The sequence below is a fragment of the Musa acuminata genome, chromosome BXJ1-6 (genome assembly GCF_036884655.1).
Source record: "Musa acuminata AAA Group cultivar baxijiao chromosome BXJ1-6, Cavendish_Baxijiao_AAA, whole genome shotgun sequence".
NCBI lineage: Eukaryota > Viridiplantae > Streptophyta > Magnoliopsida > Zingiberales > Musaceae > Musa > Musa acuminata.
The window spans coordinates 34801625-34828734 of NC_088332.1; the positions used below are offsets into that span (position 1 = coordinate 34801625).

At 37.4% G+C, this 27110-nt stretch overlaps 3 protein-coding genes across 6 annotated transcripts; 1 reads left to right on the top strand and 2 right to left on the bottom strand.

Moving 5' to 3' along the window:
* Positions 1 to 379: 379 nt before the first annotated feature.
* Positions 380 to 8182, top strand: LOC135676733 (COP9 signalosome complex subunit 2). 2 transcript variants are annotated; one of them, XM_065188229.1, is made up of 12 exons: positions 380 to 573; positions 886 to 978; positions 1185 to 1263; positions 2069 to 2309; positions 2411 to 2485; positions 2584 to 2718; positions 6142 to 6329; positions 6432 to 6500; positions 6582 to 6672; positions 6765 to 6899; positions 7547 to 7659; positions 7742 to 8182. In XM_065188229.1, the coding sequence occupies exons 1-12, from the start codon at positions 564 to 566 to the stop codon at positions 7830 to 7832; spliced, it is 1320 nt and encodes a 439-aa protein (XP_065044301.1). In that variant the 5' UTR covers positions 380 to 563; the 3' UTR covers positions 7833 to 8182. The 2 variants fall into 2 exon arrangements, with proteins under 2 accessions (XP_065044301.1, XP_065044302.1); XM_065188230.1 differs by lacking the exons at positions 380 to 573; positions 1185 to 1263.
* A 1172-nt stretch (positions 8183 to 9354) lies between these two features.
* Positions 9355 to 17592, bottom strand: LOC103988904 (calmodulin). Its single transcript, XM_009407580.3, has 2 exons — positions 17436 to 17592; positions 9355 to 10031 (listed from the first exon to the last, which is right to left on the bottom strand). The coding sequence occupies exons 1-2, from the start codon at positions 17509 to 17511 to the stop codon at positions 9658 to 9660; spliced, it is 450 nt and encodes a 149-aa protein (XP_009405855.1). The 5' UTR covers positions 17512 to 17592; the 3' UTR covers positions 9355 to 9657.
* Positions 17593 to 19406: 1814 nt separating this feature from the next.
* LOC135676734 (calcium/calmodulin-dependent serine/threonine-protein kinase 1-like) lies at positions 19407 to 26824 on the bottom strand. Of its 3 annotated transcripts, none has more exons than XM_065188233.1 (11): positions 25753 to 26824; positions 22561 to 22691; positions 21894 to 21935; positions 21664 to 21772; positions 21424 to 21502; positions 21016 to 21312; positions 20821 to 20933; positions 20513 to 20620; positions 20354 to 20416; positions 20086 to 20253; positions 19407 to 19899 (listed from the first exon to the last, which is right to left on the bottom strand). In XM_065188233.1, exons 1-11 carry the CDS (start codon positions 26224 to 26226, stop codon positions 19762 to 19764), a joined length of 1722 nt encoding a protein of 573 aa, XP_065044305.1. In that variant the 5' UTR covers positions 26227 to 26824; the 3' UTR covers positions 19407 to 19761. The 3 variants fall into 3 exon arrangements, with proteins under 3 accessions (XP_065044305.1, XP_065044303.1, XP_065044304.1); XM_065188231.1 differs by having other exon boundaries at positions 20041 to 20253; XM_065188232.1 differs by lacking the exon at positions 21894 to 21935 and having other exon boundaries at positions 20041 to 20253.
* Positions 26825 to 27110: the final 286 nt, after the last annotated feature.

A 27110-nucleotide genomic window follows, 5' to 3' on the forward strand; every position in this document is an offset into this window, starting at 1 on the left:
TATATAAAAAAAAAAACATTAGTTGGAATTTACCTATGAATATTAACTTATTAAGCATTTTGGCGGATGATATTTTGATGCTGTTCGGTGGAGCCCAAACCAAGTCCAAGCTTTAGGACAGTGTGAGAACTGCTGACTTGGTCGAGCCCAACCAAGTCCAAGATTTAGGGATCAATTTAGCTGGTCCGATTGAGCCCAATGTAAGCACAAGATTTGGGATCGATTGGGGGAGCCGAGCTCCAATACACGAAGCTTTATTTCACGACCGTGTGAGAATCCGGACCTGGTTGAGCTCAACCAAGTCCAAGTTATGGGGCTCCATTTTATCGGCGCTGTTGAACCCAATATAAGCCCATGATGTAGGATCAATCGGGGAGGCGAGATCCAAACTACGTTTCGTGACAGCCCGTTTCCTTCCCCTTCGAAGAACGAATACCTCTCCGTCCGCTGCCTGCTCATTCCCTCGCCTCGATCGCCCTATCCTTCTCCATAACCCTAGCCATAACCCCCCCTCCGATCGAAGCTCGATATCCTTCCCCGCGATCGGACGCTATTTGCAAGCCATGGGTTCCGGTAAGCGATCTTTCGTTTTTGTTCCTTTTTTGTTTTTTTTTTTCTTTTTCTTGATTTCTCATCTTCACTTTAGATCAAATGAGTATTTCTTGTTTCCTTGTTGGATGGTTGTTATCTGCTTTTGACGGTTCAGTAGATCTTCACTTGGTGCTGTTAGGGTTTTTTGATCTTGTTCATTTCATGTTGGTCTTTGGGTTATTCGATGAACTCCTATTTCGTAGTTGGGAGATGGGAAACAAGTGGCTTTTAATGTTCTTTGTAGGGTTTTTTTTCCCCCTACTTAGAAGTAACTCTTCTTGTTGGTTTTTTTAGATGCTGATATGGAGGACTATGGGTTTGAATACTCTGATGAGGAACCGGAGGAGCAGGACGTCGACATTGAGAACCAATACTACAACTCGAAAGGTAATTTGGTTGTTATGATGAGGGCATAATTGATGAGAGCTAGGGAAGCGACATTTCTTATTCTATTTACTGGTTATTTTGGTTGTGTTTGTATGGGTTTTCTTTTGCTGTAAAACGTTCAAGATCATTTATCTCCTGCCATGTTATTTAATTATAGTGTGCATAATTTTGGAGCGAGCTTTTCGTATCTAATTTTCATCTTACAGGGTTAGTGGAAACTGATCCTGAGGAAGCACTTGCTGGTTTTGCTGAAGTAGTGCGCATGGAACCTGAAAAAGCCGAGTGGTAACCATCTGGAGTTTTATATAACTGCCCAGTACTAGAGAGATGGCTTTAGGTTGCACTTGTATTCATATGACACATTTATCCTTTTCATAAATTAACTCCATGAAACAGTAAAGGAGCAATGACTTTTCACACAGCAATATGGAATGTGTGAGGTTGCAAGTTCTTGGAAACTCAGAATTGAGTTTTTTGTTGTTGATGAGTGACTACTTCTCAGTGGAGTACAAATATTTTCTTGATGTAATGCATGGACACTAGATGCTCTGGGATAAGCAGATAAGATAGTGTTATGTGTAAAAATAAGAAAAATCCATGCATGCACATCTAAATTTGCTCTTTTTATGGGTAAATGGGAGACTATGCTTGATATAATGCATGTTTTTATGATACAAAGATGTTTTGCAATAAGCAATCGGCACAAGTTCACATTTCGTTTTAATATGTTAGTAAGAATCAATATAATTGATCACAAGAAACATATTTATCCTGAACTTACAAGAACCATACTTTCCACCAATTTTGTTTGTCTGAAATGTTTTAATTTTTAACAGGAGCGAGTTACCAATTCTATTCATTATTTGCCAGTTTTGTCTCACATTTATTTTGGAGTTATAAGATTAAGAAAAATGTTGGTTGCTGCATCTGCTCAAATGTTGGACAAGTTCTTAAAAACAGTTTTATTTTCTTTAGCGTGTAGGAATTATGTGATTTTATGCTACTATTTGGTTTTAAGTTGTTGCTTCTTGGTTTTCGGTATCAGGAAAAAAACCGTGCCTGAGTGTTTATTTGTTTTCATTTTGAACAGGGGATTCAAAGCTTTAAAACAAACAGTTAAGCTTTATTATAGGTTAGGCAAGTATAAAGAGATGATGGAAGCTTACAGGGAGATGTTGACATATATCAAATCAGCAGTTACACGTAACTATAGTGAAAAATGTATAAATAACATAATGGACTTTGTTTCGGGTTCCGCAAGTCAGAACTTTGGTCTTCTACAGGAGTTCTATGAGACGACGCTGAAGGCACTTGAGGAAGCAAAGAATGAGGTTACTGGCCAACTTTACATTTTTTTCACGGTCATGTCTATGATTAGTCAATTGTCGTTGTGTTTGATGGATTGCCAACTAGACCGTATGTGTTTCGGCAGAGACTTTGGTTTAAAACGAATCTTAAGCTTTGCACGATTTGGTTCGACATTGGTGAATATGGACGAATGAGTAAGGTATTTTTGTTTCTCTAGATAGCACTTTTTATGTCATAGAGTTGCTTGCTTTATGTGCATGATTTGAAATGTATTAAGTGATCCTTTGGTTCATCCAGATATTGAAAGAACTCCACAAATCTTGCCAGCGAGAAGATGGTACTGATGATCAAAAGAAAGGCACACAACTTCTGGAGGTCTATGCTATTGAGATTCAAATGTACACACAGACTAAGAATAACAAAAAACTAAAGGTTGGTTTTATTAAATATGTTAATGTTAATAATAATTGTTGAATGAATTAGTGTTGTCTATTTTATGTCTTGTGGATTAGGCTTGAACTTTGATGGCTAGGCAGAAAATGTTGCCTTTATTAATAAAGTTCATCTTGAATGATGAATATGACGGTGGAAAATATGGTGAACTTATGTAGTTTATCTGTTAATCTGTGCCATTTTGTCTCATAATCTATCTTTTAATTTTTCGTTTAGTTATTAAATCTCTACATTCAGATTAGTAATCGAATTTGCTTTTTGAAATTTATTCACTATGTCTTGTAATTCTTTGTACTTTCTGCCACAGCTTAATGTTTGATTAATCTTGCCTTCAGAAGTAAATTTGTACTGTGCTTATGTATAATTGATGTAGAACTTCATCTTTTATCTGTGGTGAGGAAATGTGAGATACAAAACTTTACTGCTAGAAACTAAAAGTAATTAATTATTCAATCAATTTTTTTCACATTACTCGTGTGAAGCTGCTCAATTCTATATACATCTAAGTTGATTTTGCATCGAAATTGCCACCGGTACCGCAATGATCATGGTTTGAAAAACTGGCCAGATTGGACTTGGTTACAGTTGATATGAAGTGGGTAAGGAATAGTTGGAGTTACAAAACTTTACTGCTAGAAACTAAAAGTAATTAATTATTCAATCAATTTTTTTCACATTACTCGTGTGAAGCTGCTCAATTCTATATACATCTAAGTTGATTTTGCATCGAAATTGCCACCGGTACCGCAATGATCATGGTTTGAAAAACTGGCCAGATTGGACTTGGTTACAGTTGATATGAAGTGGGTAAGGAATAGTTGGAGTTTGCCAATTCTATCAGACAATCTAAGATGAACAGAAGTGAGGGAGGAGGGAGGAGGAGAACAAGAAGAAGAGAGGAGAAAAGGAGGAGAAGAGAGAAAAAAGGAGAAAGAAGAGGAGATAAGAATAAAAATGAAAAAAAAATGTTGCCAACAATGGCGAACCATTGCATCAGCATGATTGGCAGCTCTAGGCCAGTGTGGACTCTCCAACTTGATGGAGGTGCCAGAAGGAAATGGACAGGTAGGGGTGGAGGGTGGAGAGTGTTGCTTCTCAACAAGAGTGGAGTGCAGACTTTAAGATTGCTTTATTCTGTTTTTATTTAAAAATTTCTTTGTCTACCTATTTAAGGCTTACGTGGTCCCAGTAGTGGTGTATCTAGGCCTTAGTGCTTCCTCCACCTTTTTTTTTCTTTGACTTTTTGTCCACATGTTTGTACCTTTTTCCTTTTATTTAACATCTTGCCTACACTAATTTAGTTGCCTATTCTAATTTAGTTTTGTTTCAACAGTCTTATTTTTTGTTTATACTTTAAAACTATATATTGGTAAATTTTAGCTGATTTAGCAGAAATAAATGTTTCTAATTTTAATTGATTAGATCCAGATTTTAGGTAAAATAATTACACTGAAAACTACAAAATTACTTACAATTTTATGTTTATTATTTATACTTTTGAATTCTTTTAATTTATGTTGAGTTTAATATTAATTTTTTAAAAACCGATCTGCCAGTCCATGTCACCCTATCCAGATTTAATCCCAATTTTTTCAGAAATGAAGGTCATGCTCTTGGTTCTTATTTTCAAAACCTTGGATTATAGAATTATTGACATTTAGGTCTCGAAATCATTGTAAACTGGTTTCAGGAAGAATATGAAGTATAGTGCACAATGCAGAATGAATATGTTTTTGAACATTTTGTAATAGTTTGATTTTTTAATGAAATTTAGCTTTCATTGGTATTCAAGAGCAGTTTCTTGGCCAACAAAGTTTTGGTGCATCTCTTCTAGGTGAAGATAATAAACTTCCATCAAAATTGTAGTTATACCAATCTCACTGCTATTTTGTATGAAAAGCTAAGGTTCATTGCTTGCAAAACACACAACTATTATCCTAGTGGAATAATGGATTGAGAACTTCTGCACTGGATTAAAAATCAATGATGGTTGACCATTCAACCAAGTGCAAATTAAGATAGAATAAGACCTTTGTGCTGAAGACTATATTCCAGAATGCAAGTTCATAGTATTCAACTTTTTTAAGTAGAAATGAGAGGAGGATAAAGCTTAAATGAAGAAAATTGCTTTCTATAGTTTAATTTCTGTATGTTGGGTTCTTATCTGAAGTTTAGATGAAGGAATGCGGTGCTGCCTGGTACGGTACGAAATGGGTGATATGCACTGGTCCAAGAGCTGGCAGAGATGCAGACCAGCCCATTTCGACCAGTACATAGAAATTGTGAGGCATACCGGTCGTATAACAACTGTATTGGTGTCATTTCAATTGACAGCAGCCGCCCAACGGTCAAATTGACTGTTGGGGTCTGTTCTGCACTTATAAAAGCCTTCCCTTCCTTATTTGACTGTTGGAGGCTGTTTTGGACTCATAAAAGCTCCTCCCTCCTCCCCTTTCACTCACACCCACCCTCATTCTCATTCTTTCCCACTTTCTCACTCTTTCTCATGCATTCTCACTCTCATTAAACTTTTTTAATATCTCTAATCATCGATTAGTGGAAATCAGCCAATTGATTTATATAAAAAAGGGACTTGAACTCAAGGTTAGGTGGATTTTGTTTCCAATTGAAGGTATTTAGCATCTTTCTATGTTTTCTTTATCGTGTCATGTAATTAGAGGAAGAATTCTTGATTGATTAGTGACAAACGATTAATTAAGACCTAATTGGTGGTACTTAAGTAATTAGTTTAGATTGATCATATATTGACTTCTTGCATTCATTACAAGAATGGGTAATTAGAGGCTTATTAATGCATACTTAAGTATCAAATTTAATTTATATATCAATAAATTAGGATAAAAGCCCTGAAATATTTTTTTAATATTGCCCTTTTTTAGCCTTTTTTTTCAGTTTATTGATATATAACCATGAACAATTACATCTGTGCCAATCGACAGGGGACCGATATGTTTGGTCAGCATGATATGGTGAACCATTCTATTAGTTACTGAATTAGTTTCAATCTTTCATCCATTTTTTGACCTTTTTTCAGTTTATCAGTGTGTACCCATGTACAGTTACATCAGGTGTGACAAGGGAAAGATATGCTTGGTTGCATGATATGGTGAACCATGCGAATTAGTTTCAATCTTTCACCCCCATTGAAATTTCTTTGAGAGGAAACAATTATTAATCACTAAATGTTGAAAGAAATTTCCTCTCTTGCAAAAAAAAGAAAAAAAAACAATTGAGGTCTTATCTGACGTAGTCTTAAACTTATATCTAGATGCAATAGCTATTATTATTTATGCTAATACTTGCTACTTGACTTTTTGCTACTAATTTTAAGTGCTTTGTACTGTGTTATCTATATTGAACTGAACATATGGTGTATAACAGCAACTATATCAGAAGGCACTTTCCATAAAGTCAGCAATACCTCATCCAAGAATCATGGGTATAATTCATGAATGTGGAGGGAAAATGCACATGGCTGAGAGACAATGGGCAGAAGCTGCCACTGATTTTTTTGAAGCCTTCAAGAACTATGATGAAGCTGGAAACCAGCGTCGTATCCAATGTCTCAAGTATATAGATGTTTCATTTTCTTTCTTTGCCACATTTTGTACTAAAGGCATATTTCCCTTTATCCAACTCATGCCAATTTAATGCATCGGATCTTACTTCAGGTATTTGGTTCTTGCCAACATGCTGATGGAATCTGAAGTAAATCCATTTGATGGTCAAGAGGCAAAGCCGTAGGTTTTCTAGAGGCTCATAAATGTTTTTTTATTTTGCCTTTTTTTTACCTGTAAATATTAGCTGTGTGCTTTAAGCAGATACAAGAATGATCCCGAAATTTTGGCAATGACAAATCTGATCGCAGCATATCAACGAAATGAGATATTAGAATTTGAGAAGATCTTAAAGGTTATTACTTTGTGCTATGTCAACCTTTTAAATTGAAATCTCAATCATGTCCCTGTATTCCAACCTACTGATGTTGAAAATATTTTTTACAGAGTAACAGAAGAACGATTATGGATGATCCTTTCATCCGAAATTATATTGAAGATCTTTTGAAAAATATCAGAACTCAAGTTCTCCTGAAGCTTATAAAACCTTATACACGAATCAGGATTCCATTCATCTCAAAGGTAATCCTTTTTTTCCTTTATTAGTTTGTTCACTTAAGCTGCATATTAACTTGCTGACTAACCATTCAAAACAAATGTGCAATGTGCACATGATGTTGAAATTATTTAAAATCAATATCATAGTCTTGGGGAAAAGAATTATGTAGTCCTTGGTTAAGACTTGGTTTCCCCTGGAATTCAGTTCCTCATTTAGCCCTTAAAAGGGTTTTCATTTTGGAAGACCACACTACCCCTTTTGAATTTGCTAAATTTTTATAGTAATGAACAGAGAACATGCTTATTTGAGATAAATTTTAAGAGGTTTATGTAGTGCCTCTTGGCAGTTTGTTGTTTCAACTATACAATAGTGGAGATATGGTCGGTTCGATCTTTACTTGATGATTTGAGCCACTTGTGCTGTGGTATAAGCTCAACCTTCTGAATACACCCCAGCTGATTTTTTTGTTTAGTCATCTGTTTTTTTTTTTTTTTTTTTTCAATCAACCTTTTTTCCTGTGGTGTATGTGTGTTATGTCCTTTAGCGTGTACCTTTTTTTTTCGTTCAATTTATTCTTGCTGTGTCATTTTTCAGTTTTAATTGGGTGTGAGACCCCTGGTAAACTAATTTTCCATCTTTAATGAGGCTGAATTTGTTTGCTTGCTTTTAGGAACTTAATGTGCCTGAGAAAGATGTGGAGCAGCTCCTAGTTTCATTGATTTTGGACAATCGTATTCAAGGTCACATCGATCAAGTCAACAAGCTATTAGAGAGAAGCGACAGGTCTCACACCTTTCCTCTCTTTCTTTTAGATTTTGAATGCATGATGCAGGACCCAAGTTTGAAACCACCACAACTTTCACAGGTCCAAGGGAATGAAGAAATATGCTGCCATAGACAAGTGGAACACTCAGCTTAGATCATTGTACCAAACGATCTCAAATAGAGTAGGCTGACCCTGAGATCCGCTTTGTACTACATGTCTTTGTGTTGTACTTAGCTTTGTTCTACCGTGTCGAAGATTACATACATGTCGAAGCATTTCGTCAGAAGAGGCCACAAACTATGGGCGTGTGTTGTTTTCTTTTGTAGTGAACAGTTGACCGAGTGCCAAGAAGAAGCTGTTTTTTTCGGGTCATAGTGGGCAGAATCTACAAATCGTACGTATTCCATGAGTAATGGTGATTTAGAAAGAGGTCATTTACATTACATTGGGACCTATGTTTATGTGTTTTGCCTTCAATTCTTGTCTTCAAACGTTCAAAAATGTTTTACAAGAAAGTACACTTTCTTTGCTTAGGTGGCATCATTATTTCCACTTAATTGATCTGCTGAGTTTGGCATATATGAGGCCATTTCTACGGATGACGTGGTTTCGTAGTTATTATGGTATCACGTAATATATTTATTAAATTTGACGATAAATGGAGGATCACAGTGAGTTTTAGCCAATTCGTTCAAATTAACAGAAATCACCAATATATACATATATATAAATATATATATGTATATATATACATGTATATATATGTATATACATGTATATATGATGATAATACTATCGACTCAGCAATAAAGCATCTCGACAGAATCGACTAAGAAGCATCTACTGACCGAATTGATCATGAAGTGTGTATCTTATGCTGATGTAATCAAATCAATCATAAAGTGACCTAAAGGTTCTTATGCTGGCAACGTGGCCAAATCAGCCATAAAGTGTCATATTATAGTTGAATTGATCATGAAGTAGTATCTCACGATAATGATAAACACGAATGCCATGAGGTAACCAATGAGAGGTCCAAACAACATGATACGACAACCTGTTAAATAAAACATCATAGTCGTATTTCATGTGTACAAGAGGTAAATGATAAGATGAATATTGAACAGTTATTGACATAGACCGACACCAAGCCGATATGTCATCTCGACATGACGAACATGCTAACCTTATTCGATCAACATGTTATGAAAGATCAAAACCTACGAATCAAACTCTAGCATGGAAAGTATTACTCTATCCTCCAAGTTTAATGCAACACAACTGTATGACCCCATTTATGGTCGGATGGTGAACATAACCATTCTCGAAATTAATTATAACATCAACTAAATGGTTATGTTGACCCGTAGGTAGGGTAGGGTTCTCTTCCTTTCTCTCTTTCAAACAAATAGTGCTTTATATTTGATACTTGGCTAAATTTCCTAAATCCAAATTAAGTTAAGCATTGAAGGATCGCTTATCAACTATGCCCCTGATGCAATTCTTGTAGGGTCTCAACCCTAATTGTTTGCCCTCCGGAAGTGAATCTCGATTGACTCTGAATCTCCAACCTCGTTGAACATCAAAACATTATCGTAACATGTGAAGAATATTAGAGTATCAAAATTGAGGACAAATATACTATTTCCCAACTTCGTAAGAACCTCGTTATTTAGAAAGTTCTCTGCTAAAATAAAATTAGAAGACAAGAATTTGGACAAACATCTCCATTGTATCAAAGGGGGTTTTGCATATGTTAGAATGATGAGAGGCAAAGAACAAAATGGTGACAATGTAGATAGATCCAAGCGGAACCCTACTGCTCTGAGAATACAGAGAAGAGGACAGTCTAATGAAACACAACCGCCGGCTGTAAGAGAGACCAAAAGAGCACAAGTCTTCACGTCGTTCACAACTATAACCAGCAGCGGAGAGAACAGATAGAATCAAGTTTTCCTACCTTCAGCAATGAATTCCCCCCGGCTTCTTATTTCACCTTGCAGAGGAGAGGGCTCTCACTTGGCCATCATGACTTTAACGAATTCCTCGTAGTTGATCTGGCCATCACCGTCAACATCAGCCTCTCGAATCATCTCGTCGACCTCCTCATCCGTCAACTTCTCGCCAAGGTTGGTCATGACATGGCGGAGCTCAGCGGCAGAGATGAAGCCATTCTGATCCTTGTCAAATACCCGAAAGGCCTCCTTCAGCTCCTCCTCTGAGTCGGTATCCTTCATCTTGCGTGCCATCAGGTTGAGGAACTCTGGGAAGTCAATTGTCCCATTGCCATCTGCATCAACCTCATTTATCATGTCCTGCAGTTCAGCCTCCGTGGGGTTCTGACCCAGAGAACGCATCACGGTTCCCAACTCCTTGGTTGTGATGCAACCTGTTAAGATTACAAGGTAAAAACGAGAACAGTGTGAGTGTCCATATAACTATGACCCTTGAACAGATTGTGAATTGAACCAAATGGACAAGTTACTCATAACTCTAATGCGCGTTAAACATCCATGCATCACAGAGTTCCTCATGTCAATGTATTGACAATCAAACAAATAGCACAAGTATTAATAGAATTTTAGACCTTTATTGTTTTTACATTGTGGAAAGCATAAGCACAACCTGTAATCTTGAGGTAGATAATTGAAAATGCGAGGTTAAGCATTAGGACTGGATGCGGGAAAGTGCAGTAAATCATAAGCAAAACATGTTTCTTTGCCTTTAGTTATTATCTGACTTAACAATGCAACAAAACTATGACAGCCCGATATGAAGTATATGTTCCATAAAAAGATAACAACAACAAAAGATTCACCTGCCACAGAACACATCTATATGTGAGGTTTTGAAACAAGAACCAAATGAATTACACGGGGGACAAGAAAAAGGGATCCGTAGAATTACAAGAAATGAGAAACAACTACCTCGAATTGTTGATCAAGTTTGTAAATCACACTCTACATACAAAATCCTTTATGTTTCATATACCGACCATATGAAGTGTAAGCAGTATCTAGGACCTAGCAAACTGACTTTATGTTTCATATACCAACCATATGATTCTTTTAGCAAAGAATCATAGATTGGTAACAACACACAACATGTCAAAGCTGCTAAAGAAGTTCAAGAATAACACAGTTCTCTTGACTCTGCAATTCAAAACATTTGACAATTTTTCTTATTGAATATGTAAAGCTCATATTCAAGAATCAATAATAAGTTTCACGAGCTTTTTAGGTCAACAAGAAATCATAAGTAATGTTCTACAGGAAAGAATATCAAGGTCACTAAATTCTAGTTTCAGCTAGCTAGCCTACTACCAAATAAAGTTTCATAATAACTAGCGAGGGACATTAGAAATCTTATACATTTGAGATTAAAAAAAAAATTTATAAGACAGTTGTTGGACCAATAATGTTTGATGGATCTAAGTGTTGGACCAACAATTTTGATGGATCTAAGTGTTGAACAGTTAAGAAAAAATAAAAATAAAAATTTTATGTTGTTAAGATTAGAATGTTTTCATTTGTGAACAATCAGGTGCCGCTTTGATAGAGATAAAATAAAAAAGAATTGTTTAAGATAGTATAGACGTATGCTCAGGAGACTTCCAAATATGGTAGTTAGAAGATATGAAATTATTACTATTAGTAGTATAAGGAGAGAGAGAGGGAGACTTAAAAGGACTTTAATAGAAACAATAAATAAAAATTTAAATATTCTTAATATAACTAAAGATATGGCTCTTCACAAATCTCAATGGCGAAAAAAGCTCAATGTAACCGACCCCAAATAATAACTATCCAACTTTGAAAAAACAGATCAATAAGGTGAAAAGAATGAACACAACATAATGAATGTTTAAGTAATTTGGCCATTGAATTTGATGCCATGAATGTATACTTCATGGTGCAAGGTGTGAGATTGTGGATATTCTTGATTCTTTTTCTTTTTTCTAAAACTGTCGTGTTGTCATGGACAAACTTCTAAACAGGATGTTTGATGTAATGCTTATGTATGTCCGTGTCTTTTGGTATGTTCATACTGTGCACAGCATGTAGAGGGACGGTCGAAGACTTAATAGTCTCATTTTAGTTTGGTTTGCTAATCGTTTTAGATATATTTCGTCTATAGTGGACCATTTTGACCCTTTATTGTGCAACCATTCAGAGCTTGTAAAGTATGTTTGTAATTTGCATTGGCTACGAAGTGTTTTCTGGAATGTTTACTTGTGGATCCCGAGTGAGGCGTGTTCTCTAACCTGTTTTCTCTTTTGTAGGTCCTAAGGGACCATGGGAGGTTTCGAGGAGATTGACCTTTGCGGACTTAAGTACTGTTTGTAAAGGGTGCTGCACGACTTAGGCAAAACTAGCTAAGTCCGTGACAAATGGTATCAGAGTGGGACAAACACTCATATGGAGTCGATATGGAGATCGAACTCAACACAAATGAAGGCACACTTTGAGTCGATATGAAGATCAGACTCAACAAAGGGCTGACCCGTGGAATGGTGGGCGCGAGGACCACCTTCAACTCAATGTAAAACGAGAAGCGGAGCAACTTGGGTGTAACTTGACGAAAGTATCCAAGCTGCATGAAGGGAGCTAGCATGGGAGATGGAACATGGAGCGAAGGCACAGAGCTTTCCTTTGACAGAAGTCAAGTACATGAACTCTTGCAGAGGCAAGAGCGGGATCATGTCGTTCCATGGGTCCCTCATTTTGATGAAGCAGGCTCATCCTGCATGGTGCCAAAGATGAAGGGAGCTTCGAGGCACATGCACCTTATCTCAGAGATGCATTTAACAGAGGAATTTAGACGATTCAACTTGCAGAGACGAAGTTGGGTTCATAAGGCCTTGGCACGGGGCAAGAGGACGCGGAAGCGAGTACTCTTGAAGAATATGCCATAGTGCTGCCATTCAAGTTGTCAAGAAGGAAGCTATGTGCAGCGAAGATTGTGCTGGTAGGGGCAGAGGCCCAGGATCCAGACAATGGTGTATTAATTTCAGTGAAGTCGGTGGACTTCGGGAGCTACTAGGCGATGGATTGTCATAGAGTGGTGCTTCGTCTAGGTGTGACCGAAGAGCGGGTGGACGAAGGTCGATTGTCAAAGGAGCGAACAAAATCGAAAGTGGAAGAAGCCCTGCGATGTGTTGGCAAAGGCCACACATGGAGGGATCATGATCTGAGTTCATCCCACGAGGATCAGAATGCACTGGAGATGTCACTAAGAGGCGACATGGTGCAGCGGATCGTGGTGGAATAGTTCGTGGCAATGCGATACACACGAATATAGTCCCGTGAGGGACTACATTATATGGAGGTATGATCGAGAGCTACTGGGAGTTCCACTTCGATAAATAACACGACGGCAAGAAGGGCTATGGATTCAAGTGAAAGCCATGGTACCGCAGAGGCGGGTCTTCCGTGCGTGCATCGAATTTTGCATCGGATAAAAGCCTTGGTCATCAGCATATGGGGGCTATGTACCACCGAGAAAAAAGTTGGAATGCAAGTACCAGTGAGTCCTATGGGAGGGATTTGGTCATGCAAAGGTATGATCAAAGCAGCTGGAGAGTTGAACTGCTCTAGAGCCTATATTCGCTTAAGGTAGCCCGGCAAGTCAGAGGATAAAATCGAGTAAGCAAACATTGCTACCAAGGATGCTAAAGAGAATAGAATCAGTGCAAACCCTATAACATGATAGCAGAGGCCATGCATGGGAGTTATAGTCTGTCTTTCCATCAACCAAGGGGAATTGCTTGAAGAACACAAAGGTGTTGAAACAGGGGGTCGAAAGGGGCAAGGAAGCGACAACGAGTCTAGAGGGACTTAGCTACCCAAAACAAAGCATCAATTAGAATGAAGGTGGACTCGAAGGAGTGCCACAGAGGCAAATCTACCAATCGTGAAGAAAATGGATGCAGATGTGAGGTGACGGATAGTAGGGCCACGGGCATGGCAGCGCCATGGTACTGCAGAGGCGGGACTTCCGTGAAGTCATCGATCACTTGCTCTCATGGAGGGAGAGCGCTTAGTCGTGAAAGGGGCCGAGGAGGTGGAGCATGCAGAGGCAAACTCCAAGTACTAGGACAAGGCTGAAGGGCAAAGATCAAGGAACTTCGTAAGATCGGTGTCAATGAGGTTCTCATCAAGATAGCCAAAAGTGAAGGACTTCGGGTCGTGCAAGAATACACGACCAAGGAACGAAGCAGGCAATACGCGGTGTTGTACCTTTGCTACTCTGTGGAGTAGATAGCAGGGTTGATGGAGAAGATGATACAATCCCAAAGGCGACCAAAACTATTAGAGACTTACTCCAAGTTGGAGTGAAAACTTCCTGCATTCCAGATGTTCGATGGCATTGAGAAGGTAAATCACAGTAGCTAACTCAACGCAAGGAGTGCAAACACTTCAAGTGCTTCAAAAGTGTGAGCAAAGAGCAGACGAAAGCCAGTAACCATCTCGATGCAGGGAGTACAACCTCGAGGAGGCAGGCAAAGTCAAGTAACCTTTGCCTTCTCAACTCTTAAGAGAATGAGCAAAACCGAGTACAATAATTCTCTTATCTATCCAGCAGAGGAGCTCTGCACAGGTTCAAAGACCCTTCGAAGATAATGCAAGATAATAGTTGTCAAATCCTCACCAATGGTGATCAGTGCTATTGAGAGTAGATTGTCTGCTTCATTTCCCAACAGAAAGCCAATCGAAAGCAGAAGTGATGCGAGTATACTTGGAAGTGACAACTAAGTGAAAGAAGAGTCAATGGGCAAATTTTTTGGAGGAATGACCCAAAACTTCAAAAAAGTTACGAGGCGATACTCGTTAAAACTCCAACAAGCATCCACCCAGTTCAAGCAGCATGAGGCATTTGAGAGACTGGCGTAAAGTAAGAATGGTCTTTTCCTTCATATAAAGAATCCGCAAGAACTAACAACGATCAACACAACTCAGCTAACCCCATACTAGAGTCAAAGTCATTGGCGAGTTGAAACAGCATGACGGATCAAAAGTTCGACTACTCAACAACAGCAGCGGAGAGTAGCTGAGAGCCAAGAGGCGCATTGCAGCTGGAGCAGAAGATTGAAGACTCAGCAAAGGCGAGGAGTTGCAATGTCGACAAAGGCTTCGACGAGGACGTCGAAGGAATAAGTGGGGGAGAATGTCACGGACAAACTTCTAAATAGGATGTTTGATATAATGCTTATGTATGTCTGTGTCTTTTAGTATGTTCATGCTTTGCAATGCATGTAGAGGGACGGTCGAAGGCTTAATAGCCCCATTTTAGTTGGATTTGCTGGCCGTTTTAGGCTTGTAAATAAAGGTTGTGTTATGTGGACACTTGTGAGAGATATTCGGTCTGTAGTGGATCATTTTGACCCTTTGTTGTGCAACCGTTCAGAGCTTGTAAAGTTTGTTTGTAATTTGTATTGGCTATGAAGTGTTTTCTGGAATGTTTGCTTGTGGATCCTGAGTAAGACGCTTTCTCTAACCCGTTTTCTCTTTTATAAATCCTAAGGGATCATAGGAGGTTTCGGGGAGGTTGACCTTTACGGACGGGCACGCAAGGGTACCACACGACTTAAGCAAAACCAACTAAGTCCGTGACAATGTGCTACAAAACTTGGCATACCTGATAGTAAAATTTTTAACAAGTTTGTCTTTATAAATAAAAAACAAAACACAAAATTTATGTCCCAATATAATGAACTAGACTAAATCGACTACTTAAGCAATTAATATACTTTGAAACAATTTTGATGATTACAGAAAATCCTTTATCCATCTTTTAATTTTTGTATCTTATAGATTAACAGAATCAGATATTGACTAGGAAGAGTGTAATATGTCTTATTCATTGTAGTTTTTAAGAAAAGAAAACTTACTATAGTTGCTCGTAAAAAGCATCCCTAATACATCAGAGCACAAAAGTCGAAGCGGCCGATGTAGTTAGTACATAGCCTAATAATGGTGTTCAATCTCTTACAATTGGATAACCGTACAGGAAACAAACTTGTCAGCAAGCATTACACAATCCAAACAGATATGCAGGATCATCACATATGAATATAGAACAACTAATACTACATCCTATTTTTCCAAAAATTAGCAGCTGATGTAGCATTTTGAAAAACAGTTGTAAAAATAAAAAGCAACTACATATGAATAGCTTATCATCAAAATAAAAATTACCAGCACATCTAATTGCTTGCTTGGGTCAGTTCTTCCGAAGACAAACTGTGGTAACAGTTACATGTCAAGAAAACAGATTGTTAGTTTCACGGAGGAACTGGTTTTCCACTTTCATTTTATCAGGTGACGTTGAACCACTTATTGACAACCTTGTTAGTCTTGGCCTGCATGGCACACCAACACCATGGTATGTGCACACATCATGAAATGTTGAGTCAAAATGGGTCATGCTGACTTCTATAGCTACACATGCTCATACCAGATACCTGCTGACCCAACACAAACAGCATCCACACAATATGGTAGTGTAATCCTTTCTCCTGCTGCTGCACTTATTGACAACTCTAGGTCACGATATCTTTTGCTGACTCAAACCCAAAACTCATCTTTTTTGCCAATGTTCTAAAAACTAATACGATCTCTTGAAGCAAAAAGGGTTAGCGATCAAAATAATTAGAATTCCATGCAACTGCAGTTTAGGATTATAAATGAGTTTGTAGGCTGCACACGGAGGTCTATCAGCTTTCAAATAGCTGAAGAACCAAGAGACCAGACTAAAAATGGAACCTCCAACTGAAACATAAAAGAGGTTCAATGGTGAGTATAGTCAGGTGGGATGTTACAAGTACAAACAAAATCAGTGCAGGCACAAGATGCACATGTCCTTCCAACATTATGTTCATGGTGTCTACTACTGTCTTTAACAGGCATGATGGGTTATAACAAATAGATATGCCCTTTTCATTGTAATCCAAATCTCACTCTAATTCAAGTTACAAAACTCATTGTAGTACAGAAAGTTCATAGGGATTTGAGCCAGACACAATTTCTGGTTCCAACTTCCAGATTCAACAATCCATGTAGTTTCCAAATCCTAGAATTTACAAAGCCCTGACTATGCATGAATTGCTTGAAATTACCCGACCAACAACAAACTTTAATCAGAAATTGGAATTTAAATATTTCAGCAACTCAGAATTTGGATTCCTAGTTGAAGTTTTTGGAGAAGTTCTACAATTTCAAATCCTCATACCAAAAAGTACACAATGGAGAACAGTCACCACCATCTAATTTCATCTCGATAATCTATCATAAACTAGAAATTATAATGTGTACCATCACGAATTCAGCACGATCAGAAATGCAGTTGTGAGACATGTATCGCTAATGTACGCCGTATCATGTATTTTACCCAAATCAAGAGGAGAAGAAGATTCTCTACGGCTCAAAAGAAAGGATCGTTCCCAGACACGTCCGATACAAACCCTAATCCGTACTGGTACCTAACGCTCCTTTCCATTCGAGAAAGGACAAACAACAGAAATTTCTCCAAGAAGCATTCGTAGCCCATGCGATTCTTGATCGGATTCCGAAGCACGGATCGAAGACCCAGCCATCCAATTCATGACAACAGCAACGAAGGATCCACATCCATGAAAAGAAACAATCGTCCGAAACCGAACGTCAACAATTCCTTTTGCAGACAAAAGTCTCGCCCACCCAACAGGAGGAAAAAAGGGATCGGCAGCGTGATCTTTGCGACACCAAAGATGTCGGATCAATAAAGAGGGAACCAAACGAAAGACGGATCTCACCATCGCCATCCTTGTCGAACAAGCTGAATGCCTCCTTGAACTCGGAGATCTGCTCGTCGGTGAGCTGCTCCGCCATCCTCGTCCTCCTCAGCAACGATCGACCCCAAGCGAGACAGAGAGAGAGAGAGAGAGGAGAGAGGCCTTCGCTCTCGCTCCTATTTATACCACGTTCCAAGCCAACACAATTTGTTAAGTACAATTAGGTTCATAAATTTTATATTTACTCTTTTTTAAAGAATAAGGGATTAAATTTACTTCTATTTGAAGAGGAAGGGATTCAAATTTATTATTATCATTATTATTTGGACATTTATTCAAATTTAGTTTTAGTTGGAACCATTCCATTATTTAATTATTAGATGTTATAGAATATGATGAAAATAATATCATCAACCAATATATATTCATATATATTTTTATTTAAATTAAATCATATATGATAATCTTTAAAAATAAAAAAATGAATATATAATTTAATTACTTAAGTAAGAATATTGATACAAGAAAAGACATGAGAGAGAAACGATGGGGAGCGAAAAATTAAATTCCCAATAGAATAAATAACAAGAAAGATTTAAATTAAAAGTGCATAAATAATCTTTTCATAAGAATCCTTATTGATCGATCGACTATCGACATTCAAAAATAATAATATTATTAATAATAGATTATTCTCTCTCTAAAGTATAGTCTATATTTTTTCCTCTCCTTTACCCCACCCGAGGAAGAGTATTGAAAGAGAGCATATTGTTTTTGGGTGGATGGCTGCCTTGGAAAGGATGGATATAAATTTACTCTAATTTGAAATAAATCTTTATATTGTAATATTTTCAATTAGTTGCACATCGAAAATGGATAGAGATTAAAATCGACTTATAAGAATCTGATGAGTATATTATATTAATTTTAACTTAAACTATTTTAATTAATGGTTTATACCAAACGAAGTTATTGACTAGTTAACCCATAACACTTCTAATTAGTTTCATATCAAAATTAATAAAGATTAAGATTGATTTATAAAGATATCAATGGTTTACACGTTTTTGTCTTCGAAAGCCAAGTCATCTTTGCATCAACTTTCTACTCAAAAGTTGGAATCTTTGATGCAAATCGAGGACGTTGAGCATCAAACATTAGGAATTAGCATCCATTCATTTAATTAAAAAGCATGTCACTTTACCTTTAGAACAATCTCATAATGTCACCCAACTTTATAAATTTCATCTGCATTTACCATTCTCAGTTTAAGCAAGAATGTGAATCGCGGTATTTATCGAACTGCAGTTTACTCGTATGTTTGTTTCCTAAGCTTCGAGTAGGCTCATACGCCGATGAGCTTGGAAGAACAATTCTTCTGAATCTATGTAATAAGTCATGATTGTTTCTAAAGTATCTATCAGCTGCATATCATCTTCAGAAAGAATGCTCTTCCGTGGGGAGAAACCCATCAGTAATTAATAGTGAGTTCGACATCTCAATTAAGCATTCTTGATTCTAATACTATTAGCATCTAAGCACTCAAACCTTGAACTCACACCCTCTAATATGAAATGCAGATGAAATTTATACGGTAATTCTAACTTGAGATGTCATATGATCAAAATCTAAGCTGTTTTTAGATATTATTCATTTTAATTCGAAGTGTGATAAAAAGCAATGCTTAAACATTGAAGAAGAACCTAACTCAACCCCCATAAGTTTTCCAAGTGCTTATCATCAAGGTGGTGGATTCACCACTCTCAATGTGACTGACATCAAGAGGCCAAAACCATAAATGATATATGTTTGGAGAAACTGTCAACTAAGCAACAATCAGTAAGATAGTATCTGCAATCTTATAGCTTGAACCACATTTAGAAACACCAAGAGACTTCTGGAAGGATTCATTGTAGAAGTACATATTCTTTCATGTCTGGAGAAAAATTTGAAGGACAGTATTTTAAGCCCTGATAATCACAATCCTTCTCATCACATGTAACAGCCCGAGGATCTTATTCGGATTAAAAAGACCGTGTACTACAAGTTATTGAACCCTATTTGGAGGCCTCAATTCCTTTCAGCCTCCTCAAGTTACATGTTGCTATTTTCGTCTGTACGTTCTTCTTAACAACATCGACATGCTAACCATAGACATGGCTAAACAAAAAGCATCTTATGAAAGAGTAAGTTGCCGAATGTATCACCACATGCGGCTGCTGCTGTCTTGGTTCATCTGCCCTACTCAGTTGACTCGATTAGGCACATGTATGGATTGTCTTGTATCTACTTTCCTCGAATCTTTAGGCCATAAGCCGTTGCTGCACATCTTTGTCCTTGAACTATGTTAAGCTTTTGGAATTGTGCGTGAAGAAAAACCATGAAGAAGTTTAACAAATCCCAGGAGGCTGAGTTTTCCATCAGAATGTCTTATCCAGTCCTGGAGAACAACGTGAACCGGAACTGATGGACTTAGCCCAAGGTCCTGTGGCAAGCGCATAACTATCAAATAACATCATAGAAGTTGCAAAGAATAACAAGAGCTAGTTCTTAAGAGTGCTTGAAAAAATTGTTGCAGCTGAATCAAGATTTCAATGCCCAGTCGACAAGGAACAGTTGGGAATACCAACGTAGATTGATTTTTGGACATGTGATTATATTTGATTCGTACCGACGCAAGTTCCTCGATCATGATAGGCCTGTTCCCATCCTTCTCAAAGAATTCATAACCATGACGAGCATGTTGCTCCCAAGCATCCAATGCTTCCATCTGATGTACGCTTATGGCTGCAGCAGCAAATTCTTCAAAATCTAGTTTTCTGTATTGAAGAGAACTCACCTGAGTCCAAAACAATCAATGGAGGAAGAATTATTAGGATTTGTAATTGTATCAGAAAGAATTTTCTTAAGCTAATTAGAATGATTCTGAAAAGGAATACCATGTTAACAAAATCAAGAATTCCCGAGTCCTTCATTGCATCTGTGGAGTTTCTCAACAAGGCCTGAAAAAGTGAGAACAAATATAAATATTCACCGGAAAGAAAGATTGTGCTCATTTCAGAAAAAGTGGAAAAAAAAAAAAAAAAAAAAGAACTAACCATCTTAAAATTTTGAAGCGAGATATAGCCACTCTTGTTTGGCCCTAACAAAGAAAACTGTTCTTGCAGGTAATAGAGCTGATCTACTGTCAAGGTCTTGGCAAGAGCCTGTCACATACAAAACAACCAATAGATTAGAGAAAAAGCAGTTATCTGTTGTATATGCTCTTTTCTGTATGGGATGCAGAACAACAAATGGTACACAGAGAAACGAAATGCAGAGAAACTAAAATGGTGCACAGTGACAAGACAGAAAAGATACGAGGGATATCAATTTCTTCATTTTAAAATAAGTAGAGGAAGCATACCCTCAATGCTGATTTCCTTAGAGAAGAAGAACATATATAAGCTTTTACAAGCTTATACACTACAATATCCAGAGGGATCTTAAGTTCTTCAGGATTCCAAAGCCAAGGATGACCTAAGGTCAGTTTATCAGATTTCTAGTTATCAACTGGCTTATTCCGTTTTTCTTAACAGTATCGAGATAATGAGGAGCTTACAAAGGGCCTGTGCTGCAGTCATTCTCTTGCGGAAGTCCTTGTTCAGCAATAATTTAACAAAATCTTTAGCTTGAGAAGACAAAGAAGGCCATGGAGCTTCATCAAAACTTGGTTCTTCCTTCAGAACTGCTCGAAATATACCCGACTCCGTGCGGGCCCAAAAAGGCCGGCTTCCACAGAGTAAAATATATGCAATTACACCAATACTCCACATGTCTGCCTCAGTTCCATAAGATCTATGAAGAACTTCTGGAGCCACATAATATGCACTTCCAACAATATCATTCAATCTCTCGTCTGTAGGATCAGTGGTGTTAACATCATTCTTTTACAAACTGAAATTAAAAATTACGAAACATCTGGAAGCAAAGAATTAACGGCCTGCTAGAATAATTTTATCAGACCAACCTGGCTTAGCAAAGTCTGACAAGCCAAAATCTATGGCCTTTAAGGTAGACTTCTCGTCCTTCGTTAGAAAAAGAAAATTCTAGATCAACAAAGTACAAACATGAGTCTCCTAAATTATGAGTTAGACACATGGAGAGAGCTCACAACTCTAAATGATCACAAAATCATTATACCACATTTGTCAAATTTAGAAATCACGACTTGAAAAATTAAGATATTTCAGTTTGATGAAGCAACTACCTCTGGCTTGAGATCTCGGTGAACAACACCTTGAAGATGACAAAACGATATGACACTCAAAATTTGGAAGATGACAGCTTTTGCGTCTTCTTCTGAATATTTCCCACCCCTATAAATAAAAAAAATGATTATCACTAACCAAATTTCATCCCAGTCTGCAGAAGAGATCATCTCAACACCAACATCCTCAGAAAGGCAATTGACAGATTCAATTCTAAATATAGAAGCACCTTGAGAGAATTCTTTCTAGTAATTCACCACCCTTGCATAACCTGTTGCAAATAGAGTCAGTTCTATAAGTACAATTGATCTAAGGCCCAGATAGCTTTATAGTTTATGAGCTATACACAGTAATTGAGACTATGCTCCCTCTGGGCATGTGTTTTGCACTTTGCAGTCAGTCTCTATAAGCATTACAATGCAACATGGAGTACCAATATGTGATAGCTACCAAATGGAAAATTTATTAACTAGCCATGTTGTGATGCCTATTTGATTTATACTCAAATTAATTATATTATATGCCAGTGTGTTGCATAATGAAGGCAAGATGAAAGGGAACCGGAAGTCATTTGCATGCAACTTCTAATTTTGATAATATCTAGATATTGCTAATCCAAAAAGGTGATATCTTCACCTACTATATCCGAAGTTACAAATATTGGACAGCTAAACAAATCTCAGGAACAACAAGTTAAAGCCCATATTAAGTTAATTAGCTGACTACTGTCTTATTCATCCAATAAGAGAACTTCTGAAATATAAAGTAAGTTGTTCTCATGACTATGCATGCATGTCCCTGTGCCACTGCCAAAATGAATGCCCCCTAGATTTCCACAACAAGATGAATGAATCTAACACTAGATTTTTAAAGCGTGAAAAGAAGCGTACACTTACTCCATCACAATATACACATTATCTTCATCCTCATAAGCATCATAGAACTGCACTAGATTCCTATGTCCTGTGAGAGAATTTAATATTCTCACTTCTCTTCGCACATCTTCAATAGAAATAGCAGTTGTCATCTGCAAAGTGTTCACACACATGACTGGGCTGAGGATGCTTGCATTTTCTACTAAACTATGTACATGAATTGAACAATTATGTGACATTATTCAAGTTCTATTTACTGAGTAAACATACCCAAGAAAATTTCTTGACCATGGTATCATAGGAAGACAATATGATGAGTCATCCAACAAAAGATTGCAATAACAAGTTTTGGCCCCGCTATCGAGGGTGGATCACATAAATCCTGTTTCGCCATTTTGTTTTTTAGGGACAACCTAGTCAAAAGCCCCAAGCCCCAAACAACCAGAACAAAATATTGTCATACACAAAATGACAATTAACTAAAAGAGTAAGCTGCATTCATGTATTTCCTAAGTCTGACCCGAGTTGTATAAGCCAGCATGCATGATAAAGCAATTGATTTAGATAAAGAGAATCTGTGCTACTTTTTCTTACATACTTTTCATCTTTACTTGTTTAAAGTTAGCATGCATGACTAAAGTGGTCAGACAGAGAGAATCTGTGCTACTTGCTCTTACTGTACATCTTTATATTGAAAGCCATGATGCATGAGAAAGCTGATTGATAAAGATAGAGAGAATATGTGCTACTTGCACATACATAATTTACATCTTTATTCTTTCAAAGACAATCCAATGTCAGAGGGAAAATTTATGAAAAACGTTTTCCTATATAGACCATGTAAAAACAGTCTTAGTATCATTTTGAGGAGAATGCATGTTATTCATGCATATGAAAGGGCAACAATAGCTTCCACTGTAGAAACTGTGAAGCCATTTACCTTTTTGAATCTTCATCCTTTCCAAAAGCACTGTCCGGTGGGTTGGAAAAAAAAATGTGAAATCTTATTTTGCACACAGATTATGTAAAATACATACCTAGTGCCAGAAGAAGATCATGCAAAATTATCAAGTGCATGACAGGACAACAACAGTTTCCACTCTCTTTCCAAGCAGTGATTCTTAGAAAAATTATCCAGATCCCTAAAATAAGTAGAGAAGTAAAAGAAATGCACATTTGGAGATCCTGGAATAAAATGCCAGTTGGCAATAAAATACCAATAGAACATGGAACCTAGGAGCTCATTTATTGGAAGAGAGATTCCCAAAATGCAAAAAGGGGAACATCTTATCACTGTTCAAATTTCACCAAATCATATTATTCTCCAGACTGCACTTTTTAGAAATTCATCTCATCAACTTATTGTATTTTCTTGACCTAATTTGAAGGGCATGAACAACAAAGCTCCTATACAACAGGAACTGCATATACCTTCATCAAAATTTATCAATTACCATGTATCGAATAAGAGATGAATGATAATCCATATAGCCAATCATAATCCATAGTTTGCTAAAATTAATAGATTTGAAACATTGGACAATTAACACGATTTTTGGGTTTATATAATGATACAAAGTAAAATATCAAGCATTTGAATATAAGTTTAAATAAACAAAGGTTTTCTTAAAACTCCATGTTCGATTGACAACATACAGAAAGATGCTGCAAATGTGAAGCCACAATTAGATCCACAACAAAGTGATGGCGGATTATGATGGCGAATAAGGTTAAATGGGCTTTACTAGAAGCAACTGCGCATAGGCAATTTAGACATGTTGGAAGCCCATTTGAGTTAGAGTCTTTCAAGATGGGTCATGATAATCGTGATTGAAGCAACTCTGCAGGCTACTCCATGTGGGTTAACATGTGACAGAATGGGGTTTCTACAAGCTAGACCCGCATCAGATCCCTAAAGATTAAATTTGGGCCAAAGTTGTTACCTTCAAAAGGACATCAAACCTTGAGCAGGAAAACTTGTATACCCAATTAGACACAGATAGGCTGCATTGGTATATGAGGTTACATGGGCTCATTACTAATAATTTATGCTTAAACATTTTGGACCACGTCATGAAAGGGACATCCTATTCGAGTTACTGGCTAATCGGATACATGTTAAAAAAATGTATGTTAGTACATCAAATTGTTAATAGTATCTAGGAACCTGAAAAGCAATATTTGAGCGTAATATTGTAAGTTCAAAACAAAGGAATCTAAGAACAAGAAAACTGTATAAACCAATAATAAACTAGAATGGTGTAGCATAAAGATAATTCAGACATGGTATATATCATGTAATAGATATAAAAAATATTGCAAGAACATCTAAGCCATTTTTTAACTTTTATATTAATTCTGATTGATAGTGCAGAGAAGAACAGCCTTCTTTATATTTTATATTCAATAACATGTCAAAAATATCCAGCACGACTATGTCAGAAACAAACCATTTCCAGATATTCTGGTCAGATAGTAAAAATATTTTAAACAACAGAAAATTCATTAGAAGGTTGCTCCTATGCAACTTGAGAGACCAGGGTTCGAGTCACAGAAACAGCCTCCTTAAATATTTAAAGGTAAGGCTACGTATATTGACCCTCCTCAGACCCCGCATTGGCGGAAGCCTCATTGGGTACGTCCATTTTTAGAAAGTTCATTAGAAATTAGCTATTGTAACATCATAAACTGTGAAACTATAGATACTAATAAGCATTCATGGAGACCTAAAAGAAGTGACAGAAAGAATGCAAATGAATGTACAAACCGCAAACATGAATTATACCAACAGAAAAGGAAACACTCAAATGATATGTATCAGCAAAAAAGAAACGAAAATGCACATCAAGATAGACAGCAACAAATAACAACTTTTTTTATTTAAGCATACTATATATGTCATGATTATGAGAAAATCACAAAAATAGTAACTGTAGAGTAAAGAAAATAAGTAACAATGAAGTTTGCAAAGACAATGACAAGATTTTAAGAAATTTATAGGAACGGTTTGAACTTCTATTAGAAATTGTTGACCATGTTCACCATCACATATTCACAAATCAATCAATCGATAGTGCCAAGAGAAGGCATGATATATACGATTTCAAGACTGTCAGTAAAACATGGCAAGCAAAAATGAATATGTTTAGGTACAAAGTCTATGCACTAGAAAAGACCAAGATCATCAGACATCAAGATACATCAAACACCAACCTTTGCCTTCGGAACAACCTTGATGGCCACCTCCTCTCCCTTCATATCTCCCTTCTTCTCCTTCGCGGTGCAAGTGTAACCGAAATGCCCACGCCCAACCTCCTCGCCAAGCTCGAATTTTGAGAAGAATTGCTTCGAGAATCCAAAGTTCTTATTCAAGCCAAGCTCAACCTCGCTCCCCTCGGGGATCGACGCCTCATTTGGCTTCACCGAACCATGCCTGCGAGCAAGTAGGGCCTTAATGTGCTTCGCAGGCGATGGAGGAGGGAACGGCCGCTTGAGGAACCGCAGTGGTGTTGAGTTCAGACTCGTATTGGCCGGTGAGTCCTTGTAAGAACCTCGGAGGGGGCTCGGGCTGTAGAAGGGGAACTTGGGTTGCCTGGGGATCCCTGGAACCTCAGAAGGTTCCTCAACGCTGGGGATCTCTTCCTGTATTTCAGGGCTTTGGATTTGTTTTCCATGGCAAAGACCCATGGAAACCAAGACCCAGTGACAGAAACGAGATCCAAACTTGCCAAAGACCGAACTTTAGAATCGAGTTCCAAATTCCATGATCCAAAGAAACATAATACCGAAAAATTGGACAGCAGACTGAAGTTGTCGGCACTCAAAGGAACATCTTGATGACAAAAACCAGCAATCCCAAGAGAAGACTAAGATTCACAACCAACAAGGATTAGCAAAGAAGCAAAAAGGAAGGAAAAATACAAGCTTTGGGAGAGATGGGGGACAGAAGGGAGGAAATTGGAGGAAAGATGCAACTTTTAGGGGCAGAGAGGAGGAAAGGAGGAATATTTCGGATAGATGGGAGGCACCAACAATTGAGGAGCAAGGAAGGGTTCAGCAATGGACTGGAGTGGACAAAGGCTTCAAAGACCTTCGAGGCATGGCGGTCTTTGCTTAAGGTGGAAGGTGTTGAAGAGAGAGGGTGGGAAGTGGAGGAGGAAAAGGAATGTCATGGAAGATGAGGAAAGGTGGTGAAGGAATCCTCCTCTTCCTTTGCCTTTTTCAGCTCCTTCGCCTTGTGTTGTGTCATGGGGGAGGAATTGCTACCATGTCAAAACATTGGTAGTTTGGGTTTTGTGTCTCACTCACAGCCTGTCATTTAGCTGCCCATAAATAAGAATGGTTGTGCATAACTATCCTTTGAAATTTTCATATATATTATTTCAAATATTATATAAATTTTTTTTACAAATATTTAAATTATGTATATATGTCACTCCTTTGAAAGTTGTTTGACTATTCATTTTATATGCAATTTTAGAAAAGTAAGTGTATTTTTTTTAAAAAAAATTAGTACTTTAATGGATATACATATTTATTTTGTGTATATGAACATCAATAATGATTTAAAT

Bases quoted from the DNA above. Each gene is read 5' to 3' on its own strand.
- LOC103988904 (XM_009407580.3), bottom strand. From the start codon at position 17,511: ATGGCGGAGCAGCTCACCGACGAGCAGATCTCCGAGTTCAAGGAGGCA. The intron at 10,032-17,435 runs GTGAGATCCGTC...TAATCTTAACAG, and splicing joins GTTCGACAAGGATGGCGATG to GTTGCATCACAACCAAGGAG.
- LOC135676734 (XM_065188231.1), bottom strand. From the start codon at position 26,226: ATGGGTCTTTGCCATGGAAAACAAATCCAAAGCCCTGAAATACAGGAA. The intron at 20,934-21,015 runs GTAAGCTCCTCA...AACTGACCTTAG, and splicing joins GACTGCAGCACAGGCCCTTT to GTCATCCTTGGCTTTGGAAT. The intron at 20,621-20,820 runs GTATGCTTCCTC...TGTATGTGACAG, and splicing joins TAAGGAAATCAGCATTGAGG to GCTCTTGCCAAGACCTTGAC.
- LOC135676733 (XM_065188229.1), top strand. The intron at 1,264-2,068 runs GTAACCATCTGG...CATTTTGAACAG, and splicing joins GAACCTGAAAAAGCCGAGTG to GGGATTCAAAGCTTTAAAAC. The intron at 6,673-6,764 runs GTTATTACTTTG...TATTTTTTACAG, and splicing joins AATTTGAGAAGATCTTAAAG to AGTAACAGAAGAACGATTAT.